At 37.0% G+C, this 24051-nt stretch overlaps 1 protein-coding gene across 1 annotated transcript; it reads left to right on the plus strand.

Moving 5' to 3' along the window:
- Positions 1-2026: 2026 nt before the first annotated feature.
- On the plus strand, positions 2027-23350 carry HSD17B3 (hydroxysteroid 17-beta dehydrogenase 3). Its single transcript, XM_058823924.1, is given in 12 exon segments — positions 2027-2112; positions 2114-2178; positions 4869-4913; positions 11046-11117; positions 16497-16610; positions 17067-17133; positions 17902-17944; positions 20008-20042; positions 21068-21149; positions 22817-22830; positions 22832-22880; positions 23186-23350. Coding segments are annotated over 12 exon segments (837 nt in total).
- The last annotated feature ends 701 nt before the right edge of the window (positions 23351-24051 follow it).

The following is a 24051-nucleotide window of genomic DNA, read 5'->3' on the forward strand; positions in this document are numbered from 1 at the left end:
CACAAAGGAACACTTAACATTTGCATATAATTAATTAATATTGTGTTCTGCCTTTTATAAATAAAATTATACAGATTACAGTTTTAACAGGTATTTTGTTTGGCTTACTTTTTTTTTTTGTCAATGGACACATTCAATTGTACCAAGCACATGAACAACACTACCATTTGCTTTTTATATGATTAACTCTTCTAGTGTACTTCAAGTAGTTTCTTTAGCTCATTCTGTACCATAGTGATTTTAATTTCTTGTTCATAGAATGTTTTTGAAGTGCTTCAGACTTAGATTTTTCACCTGAAATACAGACCTGATAATGATAGTCTTTATGACAATGTTACTCAGAATAATTTAAAAAATAAATCTAGGAATAACAAGAAATAGATACTATCTAGAAGTACTTGCAATTGCTTGTATACTTTCGCAAAGAAATTCAGCTTCAGTCACTTTCTGTTTTCCTCTGTGTCTGAGATACTGTTGATTTCAGTAAATTTGCTGATTAAAATTCTGGCAATATGGGCTCAACCAGACACAACTATCATATTAGAATTTAGGAAATTGTATGGCTGTTTCACCCAGAACATCAATAATTGTGTCTTACTAAGATAGAAACCTAAAACTGATTTTTTAGGATACAGCTGCTTACTTTTCTACAGATTTCATATTAATGAACTTAAGGTTTTAAATATGGCATTAATACCATTACAGGTGCCAGGGTATATTTACAAAGAAACATACAAAGAAAAATCATTACTGGACCAGAAAAAAAAGTTGTCCTGTGCATTGATCTGTTCATGCTCTAAATTTTGTGGGGCTTCTTTTAACACTGTAGTGAAGTGAGATTAATGAAGAAATGTGATCACCCAAGCGACTTCCTACCTATTCACTGTGTAAATTTTTCACAGTGGATTCCTGTGGAAGTCAGAGAGGCAAAAAAGAACTTACCTCAGAAAAAAACCACTTAGACTGAACAATTCTTCACATACTTAAGAATTTATTAATTTTCTTCTCATTATCTTGACCTAATTTACTTATATTGGGCCTGTGACTCTGTAGACCTATCTGAGACTCATTACCAACCACAGGAAAAGAAAATGGAAACATACAAGTCCAGAATAGAAGACTGACAGCTGTGGAAGATTGTGTTTTGATTCCATCATTAAATAGAAGGAATTCTTTTAAATTTTGGGGGCATTATTTTAAAAGAGGTATTCAGCATTATTTTTTACATGTAGAAAATAATGATACCTCTTCAAATTTAAAGTCTTCCTTGAACAGTGAGTGATTTTTTGGGTTATTCGTGATTGATTGTAAATACTTTTCTAAATGTAATATTCAAACCTTTTTTATTTGTTTGGTCTGGCTTACTTATGAGGTTAGCCCTGAGAGGAAAATTAAGACTGCTTTAGTGTGAGGAAACTGGTTTGTTGTTAAGCTAAGACAGTAATGATTTTTTATCTTCTTGTTACAGATAAGCTAGTATTACCTTCCTTGTGATTCAGACATTATCTTGAAAAGCATCTGCACAATTATGGGTTTCTATCTGAAGGTGTCAGTAATGTAACATGATAAATCTTTTTTTCTGGTTCCAGTGTGACTTTGTCCTGAAAACGTCTGGGCCACAATTTAACTCTTCACTGTAAGAGGTAGTGTTGATCTCTATTTGGGGTATTCTTTTTTAAGGGTTTGGTTTAGATACATCTCTGGTCTCTATAAATGGTAAACGATGGCAATAAAATTAGTTTTTTGGGTTTATGTAGTTTCCAGAAAAGAAGTGAAACCTTTCCCCTGAGGTCAACATCAGAAATCATTGTTTAGTTTGGATTTTCTCAATAATTTACAAAAGTGGGTGTAATGTAGTGATGTTATGCTAATCTATATCCTGGACATTTCCTGGAAAATGAAATCATGTGACTTGATTCATCCTCTAAATTCTCTTCCAAGGCTCAGAGACTAACAGTGGGCTGGAAGGAGGCATTTTCCATGTAGAGAGTGTCTTATTCATACAAGCTCACAACCTTCTCTCACCATGGAAGTGTTCCAGCATCAGCTACTCAGTCTTGTTGGGGCTCTGATCTGTTTCTGTACTCTGATAAAATGCATCAGATTCATGAGAGACTTTTCCATATGTCTGAAGTTCTTTGCCTTAGATTTTCTTTCAGTCAATGGGAGAATGGGCAGGTAAAGGAAATTGCTTCACTTTCTGCTTGTAATTGGGTGGTGGATTGTTACATAACTAATCAGGAATGGTTTTCCTTGTATTTTTTCTACCCTGTTCCTTCAGAATGAAACACAGTTTCTGATATATATGGTTTGCTTGGTTCCTTTTTCTTTTCTCCTAAAGCTTTGGGTTTATGAACTTGAAGGTTTTGTGTACTTGGGGAGAATAGAAAACTGGTCAGACTGGTAACAGTTCACACCCTGGTGTGTAGCTGTGAATTCTTTCCTTGTTGCTACTTCTGCTGTTTTCTCTCTGCTGCAAATGCTTTTATTTTAGTGGCATTGCCCAGATCCTCAGTTTTCTGGTCTGTGAAGCTGCTAGTTTATGTCTAGCATATGTGCTCCAATCTTCAAAGCAACTTCTCTTGTTCCTGCTGATGTCATTCCAGTGTGTTCTTTTCCAAATTACTGACCTATCCTTAATGATACCATTAATGAACTAAATTTACTTTAGTCTAAAATCTTCAAAAGCTGCAAGTTGGCAGTGTTTTCTAAGATAGTATGCATTCTTGTAGAATAACACAGAGTTTAACAAGCATCGGCTTCTTCCTATTGATTATTCATGTGTTTCTTAAGCTCATTAGATGATAAGTATAAAGCAGGGATGAACAGCTCCTGAGTTCCTTGGCTGCCAGTGTTGCTGATGGCAGCTTGTTGTTAAGAAATTACCTGAACAGTAGACTTGTATTTGATTCCTTCTTCCTGCATTAGAATTGATGGGACAAAATATACAAAATTATAAATACATAAAATACATCAATTAAATATATAATTAATTATTAAATATATGTTTAACTACCACATCTTCTAGTGGATTAATAAAATAAATCTATTCCTGTAGAAGACCTGCCTGAATACCACACACTTCTAAGGCAGTGCATAGGGCTCATTTTGACTTAAGTGAGGCAAAGACCTCCCTTCTGTGTATGAGATGAAGAACAGCATGTGGAACTTGCTGTGTAGAATCTTTCTTTTCTCTTCAGGTTGGAAGACTTGTTTCTTTCAATGAACCTTTATGCTGTGTTTCTATAAACAAAGTCTTCTGGCCCCAATAAAATTTATAAGGCTCAGATAATTTGTGTTATCATGTGGCACATGAGATTCTGAAAATCATGAAAATTAAAGTTGGCATGTTGACCGCTCTGGCTGTTCTTCTCTGCATGGTCACGCGTAGGACGGCCTTGGGACAGCCCGTGCTTCAAAGGACGAGTCTGGACTCTTCAGATTTTCAGCTTTCAAATTGTTTATTATTTCTTACCTACAAAATTTTCTTTCAGCCCAACAGAGGTCTGACCAGCAAGGCAGCCAAGGGCACTCTGCCCTCCTGCTGGGTGGTCGTCTATTTTTATACTAAAGACTACATACATCATATTTACCTTTATTTCCCAATACCTTTCATCCATATTAGCAAGTGTACCTTCACCAAGGACCAATCCCAAAGCGCCAACATCACCACAGAAAATGGATGACAAGAAGAGGAAAGAAGAAGGACAAGACACGCCCTGATTCCTCCATCTTGTTTCCATAACCCCCCTGTACCAAAATCCCAAAATCTATATTTTCACCCTGTAAATACTTCATTCTTACACCGTTCATTTCCAAGTGACTCTCTTGTCCTCAAACAGGTGGCACATCCTTTGCAGGGTCAAAGTCCAACCACCAGGCGCTTCTGGCAACATTCCAGGATTTCCGAGCCCCCCCCAAGGGTTGTCTCTGTAACTCTGGACATCCGGAGTGATGTGCTGAGTTGCCACAGCATGTGGAAGCTTGTTTCTCAACAGACTCTTCACTTTTCATTTACAGGTCTGTTAGGAAACCGCTCCTTTATTGGGATCTCATTTCCCTGTGAAATCAGAGAATAAATGTTCTTCTGTTGGCAACACCTAACCATTCAAAACCACTTTGCTTTCTGTATCTCTGTTGACACAAAAGTCCTTAATCCACATTTTTTTTATATTGACTAGTTTTTCATTTGCTCTAAACCTTGCCAGGTTTACCTTGGAACTGCTTTGGTTATTTCTTCTCTATTTCTAAGGTGTTAAGAATTTTTATTTTTATAGTTCCTCTCTTTATTTATATGCATAGTGTTTAAAGTTCAGAGTACTTTACAAATGCCAGGATTTGTTTATTTTCATAGTAAGACTAAATCCAAAAGTAAACAGAATAGTACAGCTCTGAAGAAAGAGCATTTTATAGGTGGCGGCAAGTTTGATGTGATCTTTCCTTACAGACAGAAGTCTTGTGTGAGAAATTGTTGTATCAGTTTCAGGTGGTCTTTATCTCCTACCATTCTGCCACCAGCATATAAATTCAAAGCTTGCAAAACAGAACTTGTGAAAATACATTCATGGAAGAAAATTCTGCCAGCTCTTCAGCAATTGACTTGTTGCTTATGGACATCACTGAAAATGAGAGTAATAGCTACCTCCTGTACCACATGGACTACCTTGGGGAGAGATTTGCTTTAATGACAAAAAGTGCTGAATGAACTAAGAGATGCATTGGTCACAAGGAAAAATATTAGGAGACTGGTTCTATTCTTCAGTTGAGACATTTAGGTTGTATAATTCAGGAAATGCAGATGATGAAGATTGAACAATTCAGAAATTCAGAGATCCAAATGTAATCTGTATCATTTTTGCTTTCTCCAGTCATCACAGGAGCAGGAGATGGGATTGGAAAAGCATATTCCTTTGGGTAAAATAGATTGCCTACCTTTCGTTTTACCTTAACAAAATGACAATTGCTATCCCTCCATCAGTGTCTTCAAATTAGTAAAATTATTCTAGAATTCAAAGTTACTGTGACAAACATGGTCCTAATCTTTCTCTCATGTAGAACCAGAATAGCTTTAATCAGATTCTGAAAGGAAACAAGTGGTGCATTTCAGAGGAAGGTCATTTGCGGCTCAGTGGTCTCATCAAACCAGGGAACTAAAATGCGTGATTCAAAAGAGGGCCCATTGTCTGTCCAGAGAAGGAGGTCTCCTAAATTGTCCCTTTTCTCCCAGTTTCACAGCTAATCTGCAATGAGCTGGTCCAGTATTAACACACAAAATGTAATTTTGTAGCCTTTACACTTGCAAACACATACTGAAAGTCTTATCTGAAATAACCAATAAGGGAGAAACTTGTATAAATTAATATAAACTACAAGTTATGGAAAGTATAAGTAATCCAAATGGTTTAATTTAGAATCAGGAGCTCTAGGAGGCTGCAGGAGGAAGAGGGTCTTTGTGCTGTCCCTGTAGCTGCTGCTGTGCAGAGTCACTGCAGCAGTACTTTGCATTAACCCATGATGGTCAGCGCTGAGGGCAGGCTGGCCTTGTATTGTGTTGTACCAGCCCTGCTATTATTGATTGTGACTGAGCAGTATATTTTCTCCTTGGTGTCTTCTTTCTAAAGTGCCTCCCTTTCTAGAAGCTAAACAGCAATGAATCAAGAGTTGCTGTCTTCAAGGCTGAGGTGACTGGGTGGCAAAGAACATCCTGTAACATGCAAGAGCTTAGATGCGATGCCTTCTGCTCATAGATTATAAAATGTATTTCACAGGAAAAGAAAAAAATTTGAATTGATTTAGAAGGTTTCTGCACTAGTATTTTCATTATACATTGTTTAAACACCTAGACTGCCATTATGCATTGTTTAAACACCTAGACTGCCATTATGACTGCCATTGTTGGGAATGGCCATACAATAACTACTTTTGAAAGAGCATTGAATGTAGAACACTCAAAGACAAATACCAGGTATTAGAGACAAATACCAGGTATTAGAGTTTAACGTTTGGCATAGTTGTGAAAAAACCCATGTGAGAGAAGGGAAAATGCTATTTCCTGTCTACTCACTAAGTTGCAGTATTAATTAGTAAATGGGATGGGTCTGATGAATATATAGGTCAAGGGGAATGAGATGGGATCAATACAGGGGGAGCAGGTATCAAACATTTTTATCATGTCTCTGGGTGAAGTCCTCTGTTTATGAAGCGGAACTAATTTTCTGTGTGATATTTTATCCATGCGAAGGCCGCAAGAACCTGTAAATGTCTAGATTGGAGCTTGTCATTGTTCTGCTTTGTTTGGGCTGTATGGGTTATGCAAGAATAAATCCCATTAAATGGCCAGCTATAACATGTGAATGGCTGCATTATGCCATAAGAAAAAGTAAACCCACTGCTGTTCTCCTTTTAAACTTGGCTAGAGCTGGATAGATTCTGTGGAACATTTGTTCATTATTTTTGGCATTTGTGGGATGACTGAAAGTCATCTTTCTCCATGCTGAGATGTACCATCCTCTCCAGGTGGTCCCTTTGATTGAAGCTGCGCTCAGCTACTGCTCTGTGGGATAGACCCCAAGCCCACACGACGCAAACTCATAGTTTGGCGCATCATCTTGCTGGCTGAAGTAGAAGCACACACTTGTGTGTGGCTTGTAGATAAATAAATCTGATCCTTCTGTTTTAATATTTGTATGTCTTCAGAGGCTCTGGCTCAGTACTGCTGTCTTGCTGCTCTGATGTCAGGATGCAAAATTTTCTGATATTCTTCTGGTGTAGGTTCCTCTGGCATTATGTGCTGATGTGAAGGCAAGCCTTGTATGATGGACACAGTCTTATAGAGTTTGAGTTCTGATGTCAAGTGATGAATTTCTTTCTGATGCCCTCAGCTCAGGCATGGGACACAACTAATTTACGGACTCCACACTTTGTAGCATATGCTACAAGATTCTTAGGAGAGCTGGTTTTGTGTTTTGGAAGTCTGGTGGAATGAGGTTTCCTGTGTTTAGTTTTATGTAGAGATCCCAGTGAGTGGTTCATTGGATAAAACTCAGCAGGCAGAGGTCCAGAGACAGATTACAGTATCTACAGGTTCCATACTCCTATTTCCAGGGTTTATGCCTAGATACAGGACTCCACAAAGTCTCTTAAGCTCAAAAGCTGCCTGGGGCTGTATGAAGAACCTGGCAGCCGTGAGGTCTCAGAACACTACATTGTTGATGCCAGGACACAGACCTTTTGTTTCGCAAGCTTGTTTGAGAGGCAAATGTGGAACTCAAGTTTATCCTCTTCTGAATGATTATCCAGGCTTCCCTGAAGGCTCTACATGTATTTTGAATAGATCAGTTGTTTTGAATGACTGACCTTCTTGAAGATGAAGACCCTGACCTTTTAACAGGTTGCTGTGATGTCAGAGTGCTGGAATTTTGGATCTAGTTTGCTGTACGTACTTGAAAAGCCAGGCTTCTGTTACACTTGGTCCATGAGTTCTTGGGCTGGTAGGATTTAAACTCACCAGACTTCCAAGAAGAAAGAAAAGTAAGTCATCTGTGAGTCTGCTGCTGGTCTGTCACATCTCTACTCAAGGACTAGCATTTCAGGTACTGATGTAGTATTGTTTGTTCTGCTTTTGTGGTGTAGTAACTACAGATGTGCTTTACCACCTGTTACTGACGTAGCACCTCAGACATACTGGGTTTATAGACAAGGCCATGGCATACTCTGAGATTTATGGCTTGGCCTCTTCACCCTTCTCATGTGATGTCAGGGCATAAGCAGGGTGTGTTTTGGCTCATGTGGTCACCATTCTTGCTACTGTTAATAGGTCATCATTCTCTTATAAGTTAGGCCAGTGCTTGTGTTCAATCAGTGTTTCAGCAGACCATTTTGAGACAGACCACATTCATTTAAAATTAATACATTTCCTAATTTAACAGCTCCTTAAATCTTAAATATTTGTTTCTTGTCCTGAAATTCTGGGTAGTATTACCAGCAGTATAATACCTGTTAAATATGATCTTAATTTTCCTGTCCTGGTTGCAAAGTATTGTATTTTCTCCACTTGATCTTGGATTTATTCCTGGAAATACTGCTATTGTCCTTGCACTGCACAGATCATGCAGAGCTAGCAGGAAAATTGCTAGATCATCCTGCTCTGTCATCTCAGTTCTGGTCTGCTGGAACAAAACCAGGGTTGAAATATTTGAATCAGAATGAATGACTTTTTGATTTGTAGGGACCCTACAGTTCTGAATCCCAGTTAAAGAAAGACAAAAGGTGAAACATGGATCATATCAGTACAGTCCTAGGGAAGAGTCTCTTCTCTAGGAAGTTGAAGATTACTGTAGGCAGCTACAGATTACACAAAGCATTAATAAGGATTTCAAATTATTACATCTAATAACCCATGTAGAATATAAGGAATTTCTCAAGGTAAATGTAGCAGTCACATGCAGAAGCAGTCATGGTTTGAATTTAAACCTATCTCGCCTTTCACAAAGCTTTATTGTTTAAAAAATCAATTCAGACTGAGCTGTAAACACATGCTAGAAAATGCAGAGGGATGTAATACTTGTTTAATGTAGGTTTGAACTTTCAATCATGCATTTTTGAGATCCCAGTGTGCTTGAATTTTCTTTATCATTAGCCCTATTTCTAAATGCTTAGTTGTCATGATTCTTTGTGGCTGATGTTGTTAATAATGTTCTTACATTTAGGCAGACTTGAGTCTCAGAAGCATTTTAGTCCTTTGCCACTGGGAGTCAGGATTTCCTAACATATGCAGCTTCCCATTACACACTGGCTGGGAGCCAGTGCTAATTCTTTACTGAGAAGGGAAACACCATTCTTTAACATCAAAGCCTTTGTATATTAGGAAAATTCTTTGTGCTAAAGACATCAACACTAAAAGTTACCATCATTTGAAATATTAAGCCAGGTTTAACCTTTCCTGCAGATGGCCAGGGAATTCTAAGCAAAATTGGTTTGTTTGCTCGAGGGTCTGTTTGTATCTCATGGTAATTACAATGTTCTACAAAACCTGTTTCTGGAAAGGATACACATTTTCTATGTGGATGAGGAAGTAAAAGAGACTAGTCAGAGACTAATCAAAAGAGACTAGAGACTTCCTTTGCCTTGACTTCTGGTTAGCCTGGTGCACAGCAACAAGAGAGGTTCCTCTCACCTGATAGGTAACACTTTCATAAGGTTGCTCTAAATATGTGCTTTTAGGTGAAATACAATGCAACCTTAGCAGTAAGAATAATTTTATAGTTAGGTTTTAGGAGGGGGTTTTCTATCAAATGACATACAGTGAAAAATGTATGATACTGAGAAACCCAGTGAAGCAGAACTTTTTTTATTTTGTGTATTATATGGCTGGCAATTTGTCTTGGGTCTGAAGATGCAAAAGTCTAAACAATCCCTGTGCAAACACCCCCAAATGACAGAAAGGAGCAACTGGAAAGACCCTGGAAACAGAGACCATATCTCTGACTGAAAATGCCTTGAGTCAAATTCCTTACAGACAATGGAAAATCTACCAATGTGTAGGCAATTATAGTTCACTACTTGAGAGCTTCAAGTGGAGTACTTAAAGCAGACTTCTGAAAACCCAAAGCACCCCAGTCTGTGCAGGTGCCCTTGGAGCCCTGATCAATTATGTTAGAGGATCTACGCAATACAGAATTGTGAGAAAGGCTGAATATGCAAATGGTTGTGGCTGATGCCTTTAGCAGGGCAATATCCCCTTGTACTCTTGATGGAGAAAATTTTTGAGCAAAGGTCCTTATTTCTTAACATTCTCTGCATTGCCTCATGAGAACCCAACAGGACAAACTGTTTCCTCAAATAGTTTAAGAAGAAAGTGTTGCAGTGAGTCAGCTATAGAAATGAATAGACCTTCAGTGGGTGGTCTTTGGCAGTCATTTCTTCTTCTAAGCAAATCAGAAAGTTCTTCCAGATGATACAAACTTTATCTAATTTAGCTCTTTTTCTCCTTTCTCTCGCAGGCATTTTTCTAGTTTTAGTTTTATCTTTCTTTATAAACTCAGCTCAGCTGACAATTGTTAATAACTTCATTTCAAAAAATGGGGCCATGGCCCTTTCTCTGACTTTGCCTAAAAATCTGATGGGAATGGGGGGCCTCCGAAAATCAGGAGAAAACCATTCTATGTTTGTTCTGCACATGGTTACATGAAACTGACCATAAATGGATCGTTACATTAAATAGTGTTTGCAGCTATAGAATTCCAGCTATTGCAAACGTCTTTGTGGATGTACATTTTTGTGACTCTATTTTGACTGTTTATGTCTATAATTCACCTTTTTTTCCTTTGATTTTTTAATATTTAGTTCTTTTAAATTTGCATCTAATTAAAAAATAAGAAAAAAACAGTTAAAAATTATCCATCAAACCTGCATCAGATCTAATTTATATTCAGTGAAAATTATTAAAGTCCAAATATTTTCTAACTGTTGGGCCTTCAATTCAATAGGCTTAATGTACTTCCTCAGGAAAAAAAATGATGATGGAAGGTGATGCTACGAAATGACTGGAAAGCCAGCAGCATGACTAGGCTCCGAAATAGAAATAGAACTAAAACTAAAACTAAAACTAAAACTAAAACTAAAACTAAAACTAAAACTAAAACTAAAACTAAAACTAAGACTAAAACTAAAACTAAAACTAAAACTGTGTTTCTGAGAAATTCCATGTGATTTTCACTCCCTGCAGACTTTCATTTATTTGAATTTGGCTCAAATTATTTTTATTTTTCATATCATTGGGATTTGATTGTTGTCCAGTATATTTTTTTTTGTAAAGGTCCAAAATTATGCAGTGAAGAAAATATTCTGGAAGTCTCTAGAAGACTGATTATTTTTTGGCCTGATTTTAACTTCTGTTGTTTATCCATTAGGCAAGTGACAGGTGAATGAAAACAATTTCAAAATTCATTATTACTGTTTTTGCAAAACTTACAAAAAATTTTGTAAAAAATTGAAAGATCCTTCTTGTCTTACTATTTCTTAACAATTTTATATTCCTCTCTTGTACCTGGCAAGAGGTGAATTAACTATAGTGATGATAAGGAGAACTTTTGAAAAAATGAATTTGGTAAGCATTTGTCTCAAAATTATCCTCCCATTTACCAGGCTGGCTTTACAGGGAACTGCAAATCTTTTCCCTTGTTATCTAGCACAGCAGGCTGCTGGATATTGCTACAGCTGTACCTCCAAGTATTTCTCCAATACTAAGAACATCTTTATATTACTCTGTCCCTTGAGTTCTTCTAGACATGGATCACTCTAAAATATATGCTTACTTTCAAAGAGTGTAATGGGCTAAAAAAAAGTGAATGTGTGTTCTTTACTGCCTTTAACTGCCCTCAAAAATCTGTAAATACAGATAAATAGATTACCTTTAAAGTAGTTCTTGGAACAGAGCAGAGGAGGACTAAAAACAAAATCAAAGCACCAGGTTTGTTTTTTGGTTGGTTGGTGGGTTGGTTGGTTGGTTTTTTAAGGCTTTCAAATTACATTTGGCTCTTGATGAAACAGTTAAATAGAGTGCCTTTAGAATTAATGTTCCCTTTCTTTTCTTCAAAGGAAATTAACCATTAATCCTGGTGAATGTCTTGTATAAATACTTTAAGATTGACAGTTAGAATTTATTTAGGAGTCAAATGAGTTTTTATCCTCCATTAACTTTACAGATTGCTAGAATGAAAATCATTCTTTCCACTGTCTCTTTTTCTATACATGGTTTCTATCCAGCAGACTCCTTGATTTACATGTTTAAAAGTATGTGTCAACCCAAGACTATATCTATACAAGTTGGAAAGACTTTCCCTTAAGAAGGCTTAGCAGCTGAGTCCAGCAGAGTACCATCAGGTCCAGGGAAGTTAACTAAGAGAGCAGCACATCTGTCTGGGATGTGGCAGACTTGTTTTCAACCTGCAGCTACCAAAATCAAGGAATGGACCCAGAAATTTTCTATCCAACGTGCCTCTCTCTTTCCTTTTTTTTTTTTTTTTTTTTTTTTTTGGTGGGCTGGATAGGCTTGTTTTCTTTGGAAAGAAAGGGGTATCTGACAAGGACAGCTGTAAATTCTTCCACACTTTGACTGAGTACAAGGCCACCCACTGGACACCTTCCTGACTGAGGCCATACTGCTCTGCACTGTGTAGCAGCATGCAATGAAGGACTTGCCTGTCCTGCAAACACTCCTACACCTTCTGCACACATCCATGGCTTTTCAATTGCTCAGTGACAGCTCCAAGCTTCACTGACAGCAGCAGTGTTATCCATGTAATCCAAGGTGTGGGGAGATGTGTTGTGTGACCCCAGAAATCAGGCTACACTGATGAGATTTAGACAGTGTTCCACCTGGTTGTGGTCATAGCCTTTCCCACAACTTGCTGAAATAGGTGACAAATCCCAGTGAGGTGTTTCAATTGTTTTCAGCAAGTTTTAGCTGAAGTCCAGAGTGAGTCATTTGTTATTTATTGTGTCAGGTTGGAAATTAGTATCTTAGTAACAGATAGATGGCATGAACAAAAGGAAAGAGAGAAAAATACAGTGGCTCCATTTTCAAACTGACTGTATTATTTGCCTAATTATACTGCCACATCTGTTTGGATAGTGAGTGCTATAAATTAAAGGAGTCTAAACTGTGGGTAATTACAGACATCTCAATGTTTGGCTTTCCAAGTTCTGTGGGCCACAGGTGTGCCTGAGAACAGCACTCAGAGCTGGAGCCGGCAGAAATCCACAGTAAGAAAAACATTTCTCCAAAGACACACTGGAATTGAAAACTGGATTTCCATTCATTCAGACTGGAAAGCTCTTTTAAAATTAGATTAAAAATACCAAAGTAGGTGTTACAGAGGGCAGACAGAATCACTAGCACAGGTATACTGCTCATTTAACACATTCAGTACTGTGGCTGTGAAACATTGATCAAGCCACAATACCAGGGGATGAGAAATTATGGAATGCTACTAATTGCAGTCCTGTTTCATTTCTTCTGCTTACATTTCCTGAGCAAGCTGTACAGGCAGAGCTAGGTCCTGTTTGCAAAATACTCCCTTAGGATCCATTTATATGTTAAGGATCTGTACCATACTGTTGTTAAAGCCAAATAAACAAACAAACAAACAAATCCACTTCTGCAAGATACAAAATTCCTCAGCACAAGTGTGGTTGGGGTTTGTAGGGTTTGATTTTATTTTTTTATTTGTTCTGATTGGTTGTTTTGGGGTTGGTTTGTGGTTTTTTTTTTTTTTGTTGGTGGTTTTTTGTTTGTTTGTTTTTGTGGTTTTTTAGTAGAAACAAGTATTTTTTAAATGAAAAATAAGGTATGTCATCCTCAGATACAATAAAAATACAGCTGTAGCACTTTAGATTAGCAGAGAACACAGTTAATGAATTTGGATTTGGTGATGCAGGAAACTATACAGAAATTATGTCGGCTACTATAGAATTAAGTAGTGAATAAAAAAGGAACCCACACAGCCAAGGACAAAATATACCTTACTCCCACAAAGACCTGTGAAGATGCTAATTCATTCAGCTGTCCTCCCTGCTATAGGCTGAGTTTCCAATCTGCTCTGCTGTGTCCTCTGGCTCTTGTCCTGCCTGCTCCAAGAAATAAGCAGGTAACATAGTGAGTTCACTGACTAGCATAAAACAACTCATCTCACAAGCCTTTCTGCATCCTAAAAGGACATTTAAAACTGTCTGTTGTGTCTTGCTGGTCCCTTAAGGTAAACTCCTCAATTTACTCTCCTATCTGTAAATTTCCACTGAATATGAACACCGCCTAAGATTTAGTGCTTCTCTCTTTATATTCAAATGTTGCTGTAGTACTTCAAGAAGGCCTTTCAAGATCAGTTCTTGGGCATTCATTTTGCTACATTGATTTTCAGAACATTTTTGTAACTCTCTAAACTATCTAAATAGGAGGGGAGTGATTCTGGAATGCTGTATATCCTAAACAACTTCATACTTCATTCTGATTTATTATCTTTTCGGTAAATTTCAAAAAGCAGCACATTATCCTATCTGACAGCAGATTCCCAAGTGGTCTAAGGCCAGAAGAAGTTAGATGTAAAAGTCTAAGAAATACATCTTATAACACATTGAACTAACTGAGTTGGTTCCACTTTTAATTTTCCTTAAATTAGTTTTTACTCCATGATTCAAAATAAAATAGAATAAAAAATTTTAAAGAAGAAAAAAGACAATAAACTGTCCTGGTGTTTGAAAAGCTAGGCTTTTTACTCTAGGACACTTAGGACTTTTAAACAGAGATGTAATGGCTTGAATCTTCAAAGACTATCATAAATCTGTCATAGGGAGGGAGAGACATAAGAAACGTTGGAAATTGTTTTTTGGCTCTCTCCTTTGCAGAATTGCTATAATTTTCTGAAGAGCTATCCCTGGATAATTCATTTGTCAGCATGAGAGTTTTATTGTTTTTTAATATATTGGTTTATTCTTATAAGAGATGGAGGAAAGCCATCTGGAGTACTTGTTTGTTGGCTGACAGTGCTGGTTGCAGGCATACAGTTCTGTACAGACAAGGAGTTGCAGAGAAAGTCCAAATGGCTTGTTTGATCCTCATTTTTATGTTGCTGTAGTTTTGGCTGCCCTTCTGATTGCCCACGAGAAGGATGGCCACAACATCACTATACTTTTTAAGACCATCTCGTTTTGTTTATAGAGCTCTTCAAACAGAAGGTCACTGTAGGTGTCTGCTCCAGCTGTTGCTCTGTTCTTTCCCACTCACTGCATTTACACTCACAATGTCCTTTTATTTATAGCTCCACCATTCACCCAGCCTGGGACCATGACGGGGTCATTTGCCACTAGAGTTGCTTTTATAGGTTGAAGGTTCAAAGGATGTTTTGTCCCTTTCTTACACAGAACTGCAGCTTAGAAAGAGGGCAAGAAAAAGGGCAGTCCTTCCTCCTTTCTTCTGTCATGGAGACAGATGTCCTCTAAAACTGCACACAAGATGCAGCACAGATTTCAGATCTGCAGTCAGTGTGCTTGCTGTTTCCTTAGACTTCATTACTTGAGTAGTGTAAGGTGTTCAAAACTTGCAGTTTGCGAAGAGCTTTGAGGGGCAAAGAGGAACAACTGGAAGGGAACAAGTTTATCTCATCCTCCACTCAAACAGAGGTTCTGATTTGTTGCAAATTGATCTGCTGGACCCAAAGCCAGCTTTCTGCATCCTTGCTCTCCCACAGGAGCTGGCACAGGGCCTCTTCTTAGTGAATGAGCACCAATGGATGAAACAAAATTTCTGGGTAATAATTCAGCAAGTCTGATTCCGATTCAAGGCAATGCTGTCTTCCGTATGATAAAATCAGAATACAGGCCAGCAAGAGACATTTTGCCAAAAGCCATGCACAATTTTTGCCATTAGTATGCACCTGAATTCCTGCCACTTGCAGAGAGCCTGCAATCTGATACTCTATTGACATTTCCAAGCTTTGCCTGTCACTTTTTCAGCAAACTTCATCTGGATTTCAGGTTGCCCATAAAACTTGAAAGCGGGTTTAGTAGCAAAAATTTACAATGTGAACATCTTGTTAGAGGAGACCTTATTGAGCCCTTTTAAAGGAGAGCCTTGCCTTTAAAAATGAGTAAATAAGAGTTTCTACTTCTTTTCCTCATGAAACTACATTGAAAATATGAACAGCAATAAATCAACTCCTGAAAAAAATGGCAATGTACAGCTGGGCTCCCCTCCTGCATAGAAATGACATTGGAAAAATCACACACATTTCCCTTTCCTTTCTAATTGACCTTGTAAAATTTAAGCTATAGCCTCCCTAAAATGCCTTTCAGTGCTGCAAAATCCCAAGAAAGGTTCAGACTATGAGAGGGCAAATGTTAAAATAGGCAAGGAATTTTTCAAAAATAATACAAAAAGTGCTGCATCCCATCCATCCTTGTTTACCCGTCCTCTTGTGTAAAAAGATAAGTTCCACTTGTTAAAATGCTTATCTTATCCATCAAAATTATTTCAAACTGTTCAGCAAAGCTGTGCTTGTGTAGGGGATCTGGCATCCACATTCATTTGTTTAATGTATGCTGACAGTGTTCATCTATAAATATTACGATAACAAGGGGAAGAAGTCCTGTGTGTCTTATTTCTGAATTTGTTTTGCTTTACCTTACTGAAGGACTAAAGGTCTTCTTACAAGACCTAATGTTGTTTAGGTCATGTAAGAAAAATTCCATTGATTGAATCCTTCCTATATTTGCCAGGCCATTTTCCTGAAAACAGCTGGGTAGAGTGGGAGTGTTATGCTTGTGTTGTATTATTTCTTAGAGTAAGAATGTTGAAAAAATTGCTTGATGTATGATGGACATTACTTAGCAAGACATCTGGTTGTTTCTCTCATTACTTATTACAGCTCCCCCTCTTTCTCTGTAGATGCAAACTGAGGTTTTCTTGGCTGGTTGGTCTTTGGTTTTGGGTTTTTCTTTAGTTACAGAGCTGGCCACAGATCAAAAGGTGAAGGTTATACAAGCTGATTTCACTAAAAATTCAGTGTACAAGAACATTGAAAAAGATCTGAAGGACTTGGATACTGCTGTTCTGGGTCAGTCATTAAGGTCTGTTAATTGACAAGAATTTTATGGCTGTGGTGTATTTAACAGACCATTGTATAAATGATGTGTTGTAACAACTTGTTAGCCAATGCTTAAAATCAAATATACATAATGAGTCTGTGGCTCATTATCTGGTATGACTCATGAAGCAACAGTGAAAAGATGGGGTTTTGGAAGGTTTTTTTGTATTTTAAAGAAAGTCATCCTTTTAATAGTGAAAGAAATGAAACAACAGCAGCAATACACAAACAGCTTTAGCAGCGGTCTGTTTTTCTGTTCCCTCAGTATCAGTGACCTCAGTGAAAACAAAACTTAATGCTAAACAGTGTTTCTCCTCACATGTAGCTCACAATCTTGTGAATCTTGAAGAGAAGCACTTTGTTTAATTAGAGGAACTATGCACTTTGTCTAGATTTGATTCTTAACATTGTATTTTCCCTGACTAGTTAGCAATGTTGGAATGCTTCACAATCCTATTCCATGCCATTTCCTTAATGGAACAAACATAGAAGAATTAGGATTATTCTGTAGATTTCATCTTCAAATGTAACAATGAGGAATGGTAATTCATTGAACAAGGCACAGATTTTGCCCCTGCTACAAGAAAGTGTTAACTGTTCAGTTGGGTTGGAAACGAGCTGGGCCTGAAAAAGCATATTTTGATTTGGGTTTAATGCTTGGAAGAGCTTGAAAGAGAAGAAGAATGGTAGTTTTCAGCTAAATTGCAGGAAGCATCCAGTGATAGAGGGGAGAGTGCAGCTGGCCTGGTTGGAACAGGGATTAGCAGACCTCCCTTCATCCCTGCTGGCTGGTAGTGTAATGGGGTCCAGTCCATTCACAGCCACAGCTGAAAATATTGGGTTCTTGTTAGTGTTATTAAAACTTAGCTTTTTTGAGACATATTGCTTAAGTATGTGGAAACAAACAAACAAACAAACAAACAAACAAACAAATTTTTAAAAAAAGAAAAGAAAGAAAATAGAGAGAAAAAAGAAACCTCATTTAAGTGCTGTTTACTTTGTGGAGGAATTAATTTACAGTGGTTGAATTGAGTGACAGGATTAAGGATGTGATCAAGTACTCCATTGTCTTATTGTTATTTGCCTCTATATCGCTTGCAATGAAAAGGCCAGAATTTCTAAGTGTGTATCTTCCTAGCACTTCTCTCAGGATTCATTCAGTTTTTATGTCATCTTCTCTTCCAAATCAGAGAATCTCAGGCAGGCTGCTTCTGTCAAACTCTCATTTTAGGATGAGTTTACTGTTTTGTTGCTTCCTGCTGAACCTTGTCAACTGCAATATTATTTCTGTTCCAGGTAGATATGTGACACCTTCCTATCTGTTCTGGGGCTGTAGTGTAATTCATTAAAAAGTGCATTACTAGCTTTTCTATGTATTATAATTTAATTCATCAGCAGACAGTGATTTTCAGCAGGACTATCAGTGTTAATTTAAGGAACCCACCTCTTTCTATTACCTGTGAAATATTTTGATCAGAACTGACTGGAAAATTCTTAACACAATTTCTCAGTTGAAACACATCCTTGCACTACAGCTGAAACACTTAAAACATTTCACAAATCATTTTTGTTTTGGTATGCAGGGAGATTTCCATCAGAATTAACATTTTCAAGACAGGTAAATCTGTAGTTTGAATTTTAGCACCGTGCATTTTTTTTTGGTCACAATTCTCTTTTGCCAACATATTTTTGTATCAATGCAGGACAGAAACTCCAGAATCTATCTCCTGATTCTGTATTGTTACCCCTTAGTGCTAATTTTGGTCAGCTCCTTCCCCTCCAAGAACATTTAGTATTTCATGCTTTTCAACTCTGATTAAGATTTGTATTGCTCTGCTGTTTGCAAGCAGCATGTTAACATGAACATGAGCAGAAGATCTCAACCTTGACTTTCATGCCTTTCATGTCTTTCTAAAAATGACATGAAAATTAACAGCAGATGTTTGTCCCTCTCTGGCTTTCAAAATTTACATCCCAAATTTGTACTGCTGCTTAATGACTTAAGATAATAAATCATGTAATACCAGTCAGTGGAAGCAAATTCTGTAAGTAGCTTTGTGACATTTCTGCTCACAGGATATAGGATCTATTCTATTTCTGTATCAAAAGAACAGAAATATCTGCAATATCTGAATGCTATATATATATGCCATTCTGTACCCTCTTGATCTGGATACAGGAGGTTTTTCTTTTTGTCATTTCCCACGTTACCTATATTTCAGAATCAACCTCTTTTGTTTTTGCAGTGCCTGGGCATTGCTTACCCCATTGCTGCAACCACATCCTTTTCAGTGTTCCGCGAATATTCACTTTTCTCCAAATTACAGAGAAGAAAGTATTCTCCTAACCAGCATTCCTCATGGTTAGGTTCAAATAATCTTTAAATCTTTTTGGATTTCCTTTCCCCTCCCTGTCTGGATTCCTGCTAGATCCCGTTCACCATTTCTCGCAGTGTAATGCCTGAGGTCCAGGTATCCTGGCTCCCACAGATGTCAGTGGGATTTTCAGCACTGCAAAAGAAAGACCTTTTCCCATGTTTATTTGGAAATTCCTCTTCATCCAAGCTGATGCGACTGACTGTGTTTTCAGCCTTGTCAACCCCACTCTGCTCCTACTATCCTCTTGAGCACAATAACACTACTGAAAAAAATATCAGGAAATAACAAGTATTCAATTAAACTGTGCCATTAATTTGCACTACTTTTCACTACTGCCCTTTTCAAGTTAGGTCACACTGCTGTCCTGACACAATTCATAGTGTTAGTATGACTTTTTCCTGGTACTTGGGCTTCCTATCAATAATACCCTTCAAAAGCGCGAAGAAAAGCTGATTTCTTATCTGAAAAATGAATCTAATTTCACTTTAAAAATCAGATTCATGGTTAAGTCTATTGCTAAAATAAGAATGAAAAAATAATAAAATAATTAGCACTAAAAAAGATCCTAAAGCTCTTTCTGGTTGCAGAAAAAATTATATATTTTCCTGATTTTCTGCAATTTCTGATCCAGCTAGAGGCAGAAGTGAAAATGCAAAAAGAACATGGAGTTGACTTTCTCCTTGCAGTTATGATTCCATGTTGAAGAATTATGAAATTCAGAAACTGTTGAAAAGCTTTCGATAAACCTAAGACTCTCTCACTGCTTAGAAGGATAACCTTTGGAGTTTTTCAACAACTCAGATGATTTTCAGGCCACAAGCATTTCTAAAATATTTTCCAAAATGTGGAATGTGCCATATTTTAGCTATTTGAGCTGTATATATATGGCTTGATCAAGTGAAAAAACTTGTTATTAAAATAAAATCAGTTCAAAAATGCTGTCAGGAAGATGAGGAATTGAAAGAATTCTTAAAATACTTGTCATATAGTTGACAAAAATTGTTTTGAAACAGAGGCAAGCAAGGTATTTTTTCTATAACTTTGAACTGTGTTAAGCTTCAACCTTCAATGCCTTTAGTGGTAGTTAGGATTTTTCATTAACTTCTGAACTTCACAGTCTATCAATCAGTAAGATATCTTCTACTTCTGTTATTGCTCTATGATTATATGTATAGGAACTCCCACAAATTGTCAGTCAATTGTAGAACAGAGCAGAAAACAAAATATGTATCTGTCCCCAGTTAAAAATGTGTGGCAGAAATAGAATAGGATGTGATGGGCCTAACAAAGCAAGAAACAGCATTTGAATATATTATCTATTCTTCTAAGAGTGGTAGATTGGCTTGGAATAATGCTTTTCAAGCTCTGGAAATACCCATATTACTAATCAGAGACATTAATTCAGCTGTGCGATTAAGGATCTCTGTCCTCTTTTTGTACTATGTGTATTTTAGACATGGGGTCCTTAAACTAGAAGTTTGGCTTTTTGGGTGGAATTTCTAGAAAATATTGTTAAATACTCTAAATTTTAGAGGCCAGTACATGCTTTTAGTTTTGGCAAAAAGAAAATATTTCTTATTGTTTAATTTTCATTTTGTTTTGTTTTGTTTTTCCTTGTTGTTGCTAAATGCATTGGGTTTCAGTGATGTGTACAGGGAGTTGCGAATGGGGAAGCTAAACCAACAGATCCATGGAACAGGAAAAAGAATGTGCTGGCTAAAGAGCAAAGGGGATCTGCCAATTATTTAGGAGAATAAGAACTTTCCTCTGATGACAGACTTTTTTGTCTGTACAATTGCCTGTACAATGTCCCCATGGTTCTGATTGCAGCAGGCATTCAATTTTCACTTATGACATTACTCCTGTCTGGTTTAGACCAAACTAAACTGTAAAAAGGGGGTCTTTTGAAGGCACATTTGACAGTATAATAGGAGACCTATGCCTTCTGGGGAAAAAATTGTTTTCTGCTCATGCAGAAATATACTACTATACTTTTACTATAATCCTGTAAAGTGTAAACAGAATGTAACTGTTTAAATTAAATTTCAGTCAGAAAGTTCTAATTCTGAATCTGTCCTCTGGTCTGAGTACTTTCCCTTGTCCATTATATACAACGTACTCAGCTGCTAAGGTAAATCTTTCACATTGCTTTATGAAGAAATCCCCATTAAGTGTTTATCAAAACATTGTATCAGTATAACAAATGGTCAGACTATAAATAGCATTGCTCCATTGAAATAATGAAGTAATGTAAATTAGCAATACCTGACAACCAAAAATGAGTGAAACACTGTAAATGAAGTCAGCTCAGGGTATGTCTGATTCTTGGAATGATTTTGCCTTTGATTAATAGTATTATACCTGTGCTCACAATTTGTCTTCATTCTGGAAAGTTATGAATTTTACTAGGCTCATTTATGTAGTTTATTTAAAATTGTAGATGCACAAAAGTGCTAGGTTTTGCTTATGGAACCAAGAATAAAATTTCTGGTAGGTGACTGGTGAGTTGCCTAACTTCATAGATTTCACCTAAATTTTTGCTCTGAATTTGAATCCATGAACTCACAAAAGTGAGGAATGAATGATTTTGAGTAAAACTCCAAAAGTAACATGATCAGCTCAGGTTTCCTTCAAATGAAAAATTCTAATGATATTTTCTTAAATGTAGCTAAAGTTTAGATTGGCAAAAAAAAAAAAAAAAAAGAAAAAGAGCTATTCTTGGTAAGAATATATAGTTTTCTATTTCCTTTTTCCCCTTTTATGTAGATCCCTCATTGCTCAAAATTTGAACTTCATTAAAACCAGACAATTTTAGTTCCTTAAAAATGTTTACTTAACATTATTTCCAAATGATATAGTACATTAGTAGGGTTATGTTGTCTACTTGTCTTTTTACATTCTCAGGTATCTTTTGACTTTGATGTTTCTTTTGTTTTGGCTTGGTGTTTGTTTTTGTTAGTTCATTTGTAATATTTTTTTAGTCCTCTGGAGGGAAATTATTTTACTTGTCAACATTATATCATCCAATATCATGACAGTATTGACGTTACAGTTTTAAGACTATCAAATGATGGGTTTGGAAAACAGTCTTTTTTTTTTCTTTACTTTTATATTTTTCATTACAGAGGAGCAATTCAACCTCATCAGGTGTCTGACTATTTCTCAAAGATCTAACTCCTAAAATCTCTCTTGAAAGAATCTCAACATTTGCACAAAATTAGTATGTGCATACTCTTCATGGTGTGGAGAAAAAGTTAAATAAATCTAAAAGATTGAAGCTAAAACTTACCTTCAAATTCAGAAATACTTGACTTTGAAACATTTATCTGTAGGTTATGCTACCAGCTAAATACTGAAGGCACGAGTTTCATTTTGCTCCACTTTTCATTGCAAAAGAAACAACAAGTGCAAGTGTCCGACTGGCACAGTAGAGATCATCCAGAGCACAGAGCCACATGAAACAATAGCTAGAATAAGTGGGACTCTACTTTTTCATTAAAGTGCCAAAGCTTCCAGTGCAGTCTGCAGTAACACTTGTTGCATGTCCAGCTCAGGACAGTGCCAGGTTCCATCTTTCCTGGTGCAGAGAAAGAGTCAGCCTCGCCCAGGTGTACCAGCAGAAACTGCATCTTGAAAACTTCATTTCTGTGCTTCCCACCAATGCCCTGGGCCTTAGATTGTACAATGCTAGGCCATTTGTGCCAAGGACATGTTCACACTTATTTCTGAGGATAGTGAAAGCACTGAGCTTCCTATGCTAATGTTTTGTTTTGTTTGGTTTGGTTATATTCTGTCTAGGCTTTTATAAACACTTCTACAACCACTGCAAGCGGAGTATAAGGCAAAGGGAAATATCATACAGGTGTTGCTGCATCTTGCCATATTAGCCTTCATTTTAGCAAATTCTTCAAGAATGTTTGAGATGTCTAAATCTGCGTTGTGTAGCTGTCCTCAGTGAACTGCTGGGTGACTCTACAATATTTTTGTCTCCCTCTATATGCAGCTTGTTTCCTTATGTCACCATAGTACTATCACTGATTCCATATAGTGCCCTAATCCATTGCAAACATCAGTTAGAATATGTCAGATGCTATGGGATTCTGCAGAGTGCCTTATGTAAGTATTAGATGGCATTACACTGTTGTTATAATTTTTTTTTTATTTTAGATACTGATTCCTTATGGTGTTTCTGCTCCAATGTACCAAAACCCTTGTGTTATTACAAAGACAGCAGAAGAGTTTCTTAGTGAATCACTGGAGTATGTCACCTTTGGAGATGAGATTTTTGGATGTTTCACCCGTGAAATTTTGATTGAATTTGGGTGTGTGTAAATGTCTTCCAAAGACTCCAGCCAAGTCTGTCTGGGCTCAGCCTGCTCTTTTCACTTTTTTGTAGACCTTGGATATTAAATGAGAAAGAGACAATCGGTTGTTAGAGCTAATATGGCACCAGTAAAATATGAAGAGAGGAATACACAAGTAAAACGTAGTGGTTACAGCATGGTATGGTTTTCTCTGCTCATGAGCCTTGAGTGAGCTTAGTTTCATGTCTGGTTAGTCTTTGTCCTCCCTCCAGCTGCCTGTTTTCATGACCTTGCTAAGGAATTTTCCAAGACCTCTACTCCTTCAGAAAAATTGGCCAGCAATTTCAAAAGTTTTTAGTGGGGGAGAGGAAGGACATAAAACCTGAATGTACTATCACAAAGACATCATTTCCTTGGATACCATGCTAACAAAATAGAGTAAATATTTATACACAGCAGCTGTTAATGATGAGCATTAAATGAAATTGTAAGAAAGGCGACAGATTTGCTGAAAGCACAGGAATTAACATTTTCCTCCAAGAGAAATGTGGTTACTGAAAGCCTGAAGTAAAAGCTTTTGTGGGCCTCATATAGGCTCTAAGAAATTTATATTACCATTTTAACATAATCTTAAAGGTCACCAATAATTATACTTATTAATAAAATGATAATTTGCTTTATTTCCATCTTGTTCACAGTGTATTTTCATGCTTTCAGTGAGTGTTTTGT

The sequence above is a fragment of the Ammospiza caudacuta genome, chromosome Z (assembly GCF_027887145.1).
Source record: "Ammospiza caudacuta isolate bAmmCau1 chromosome Z, bAmmCau1.pri, whole genome shotgun sequence".
Classification (NCBI taxonomy): Eukaryota; Metazoa; Chordata; class Aves; order Passeriformes; family Passerellidae; genus Ammospiza; species Ammospiza caudacuta.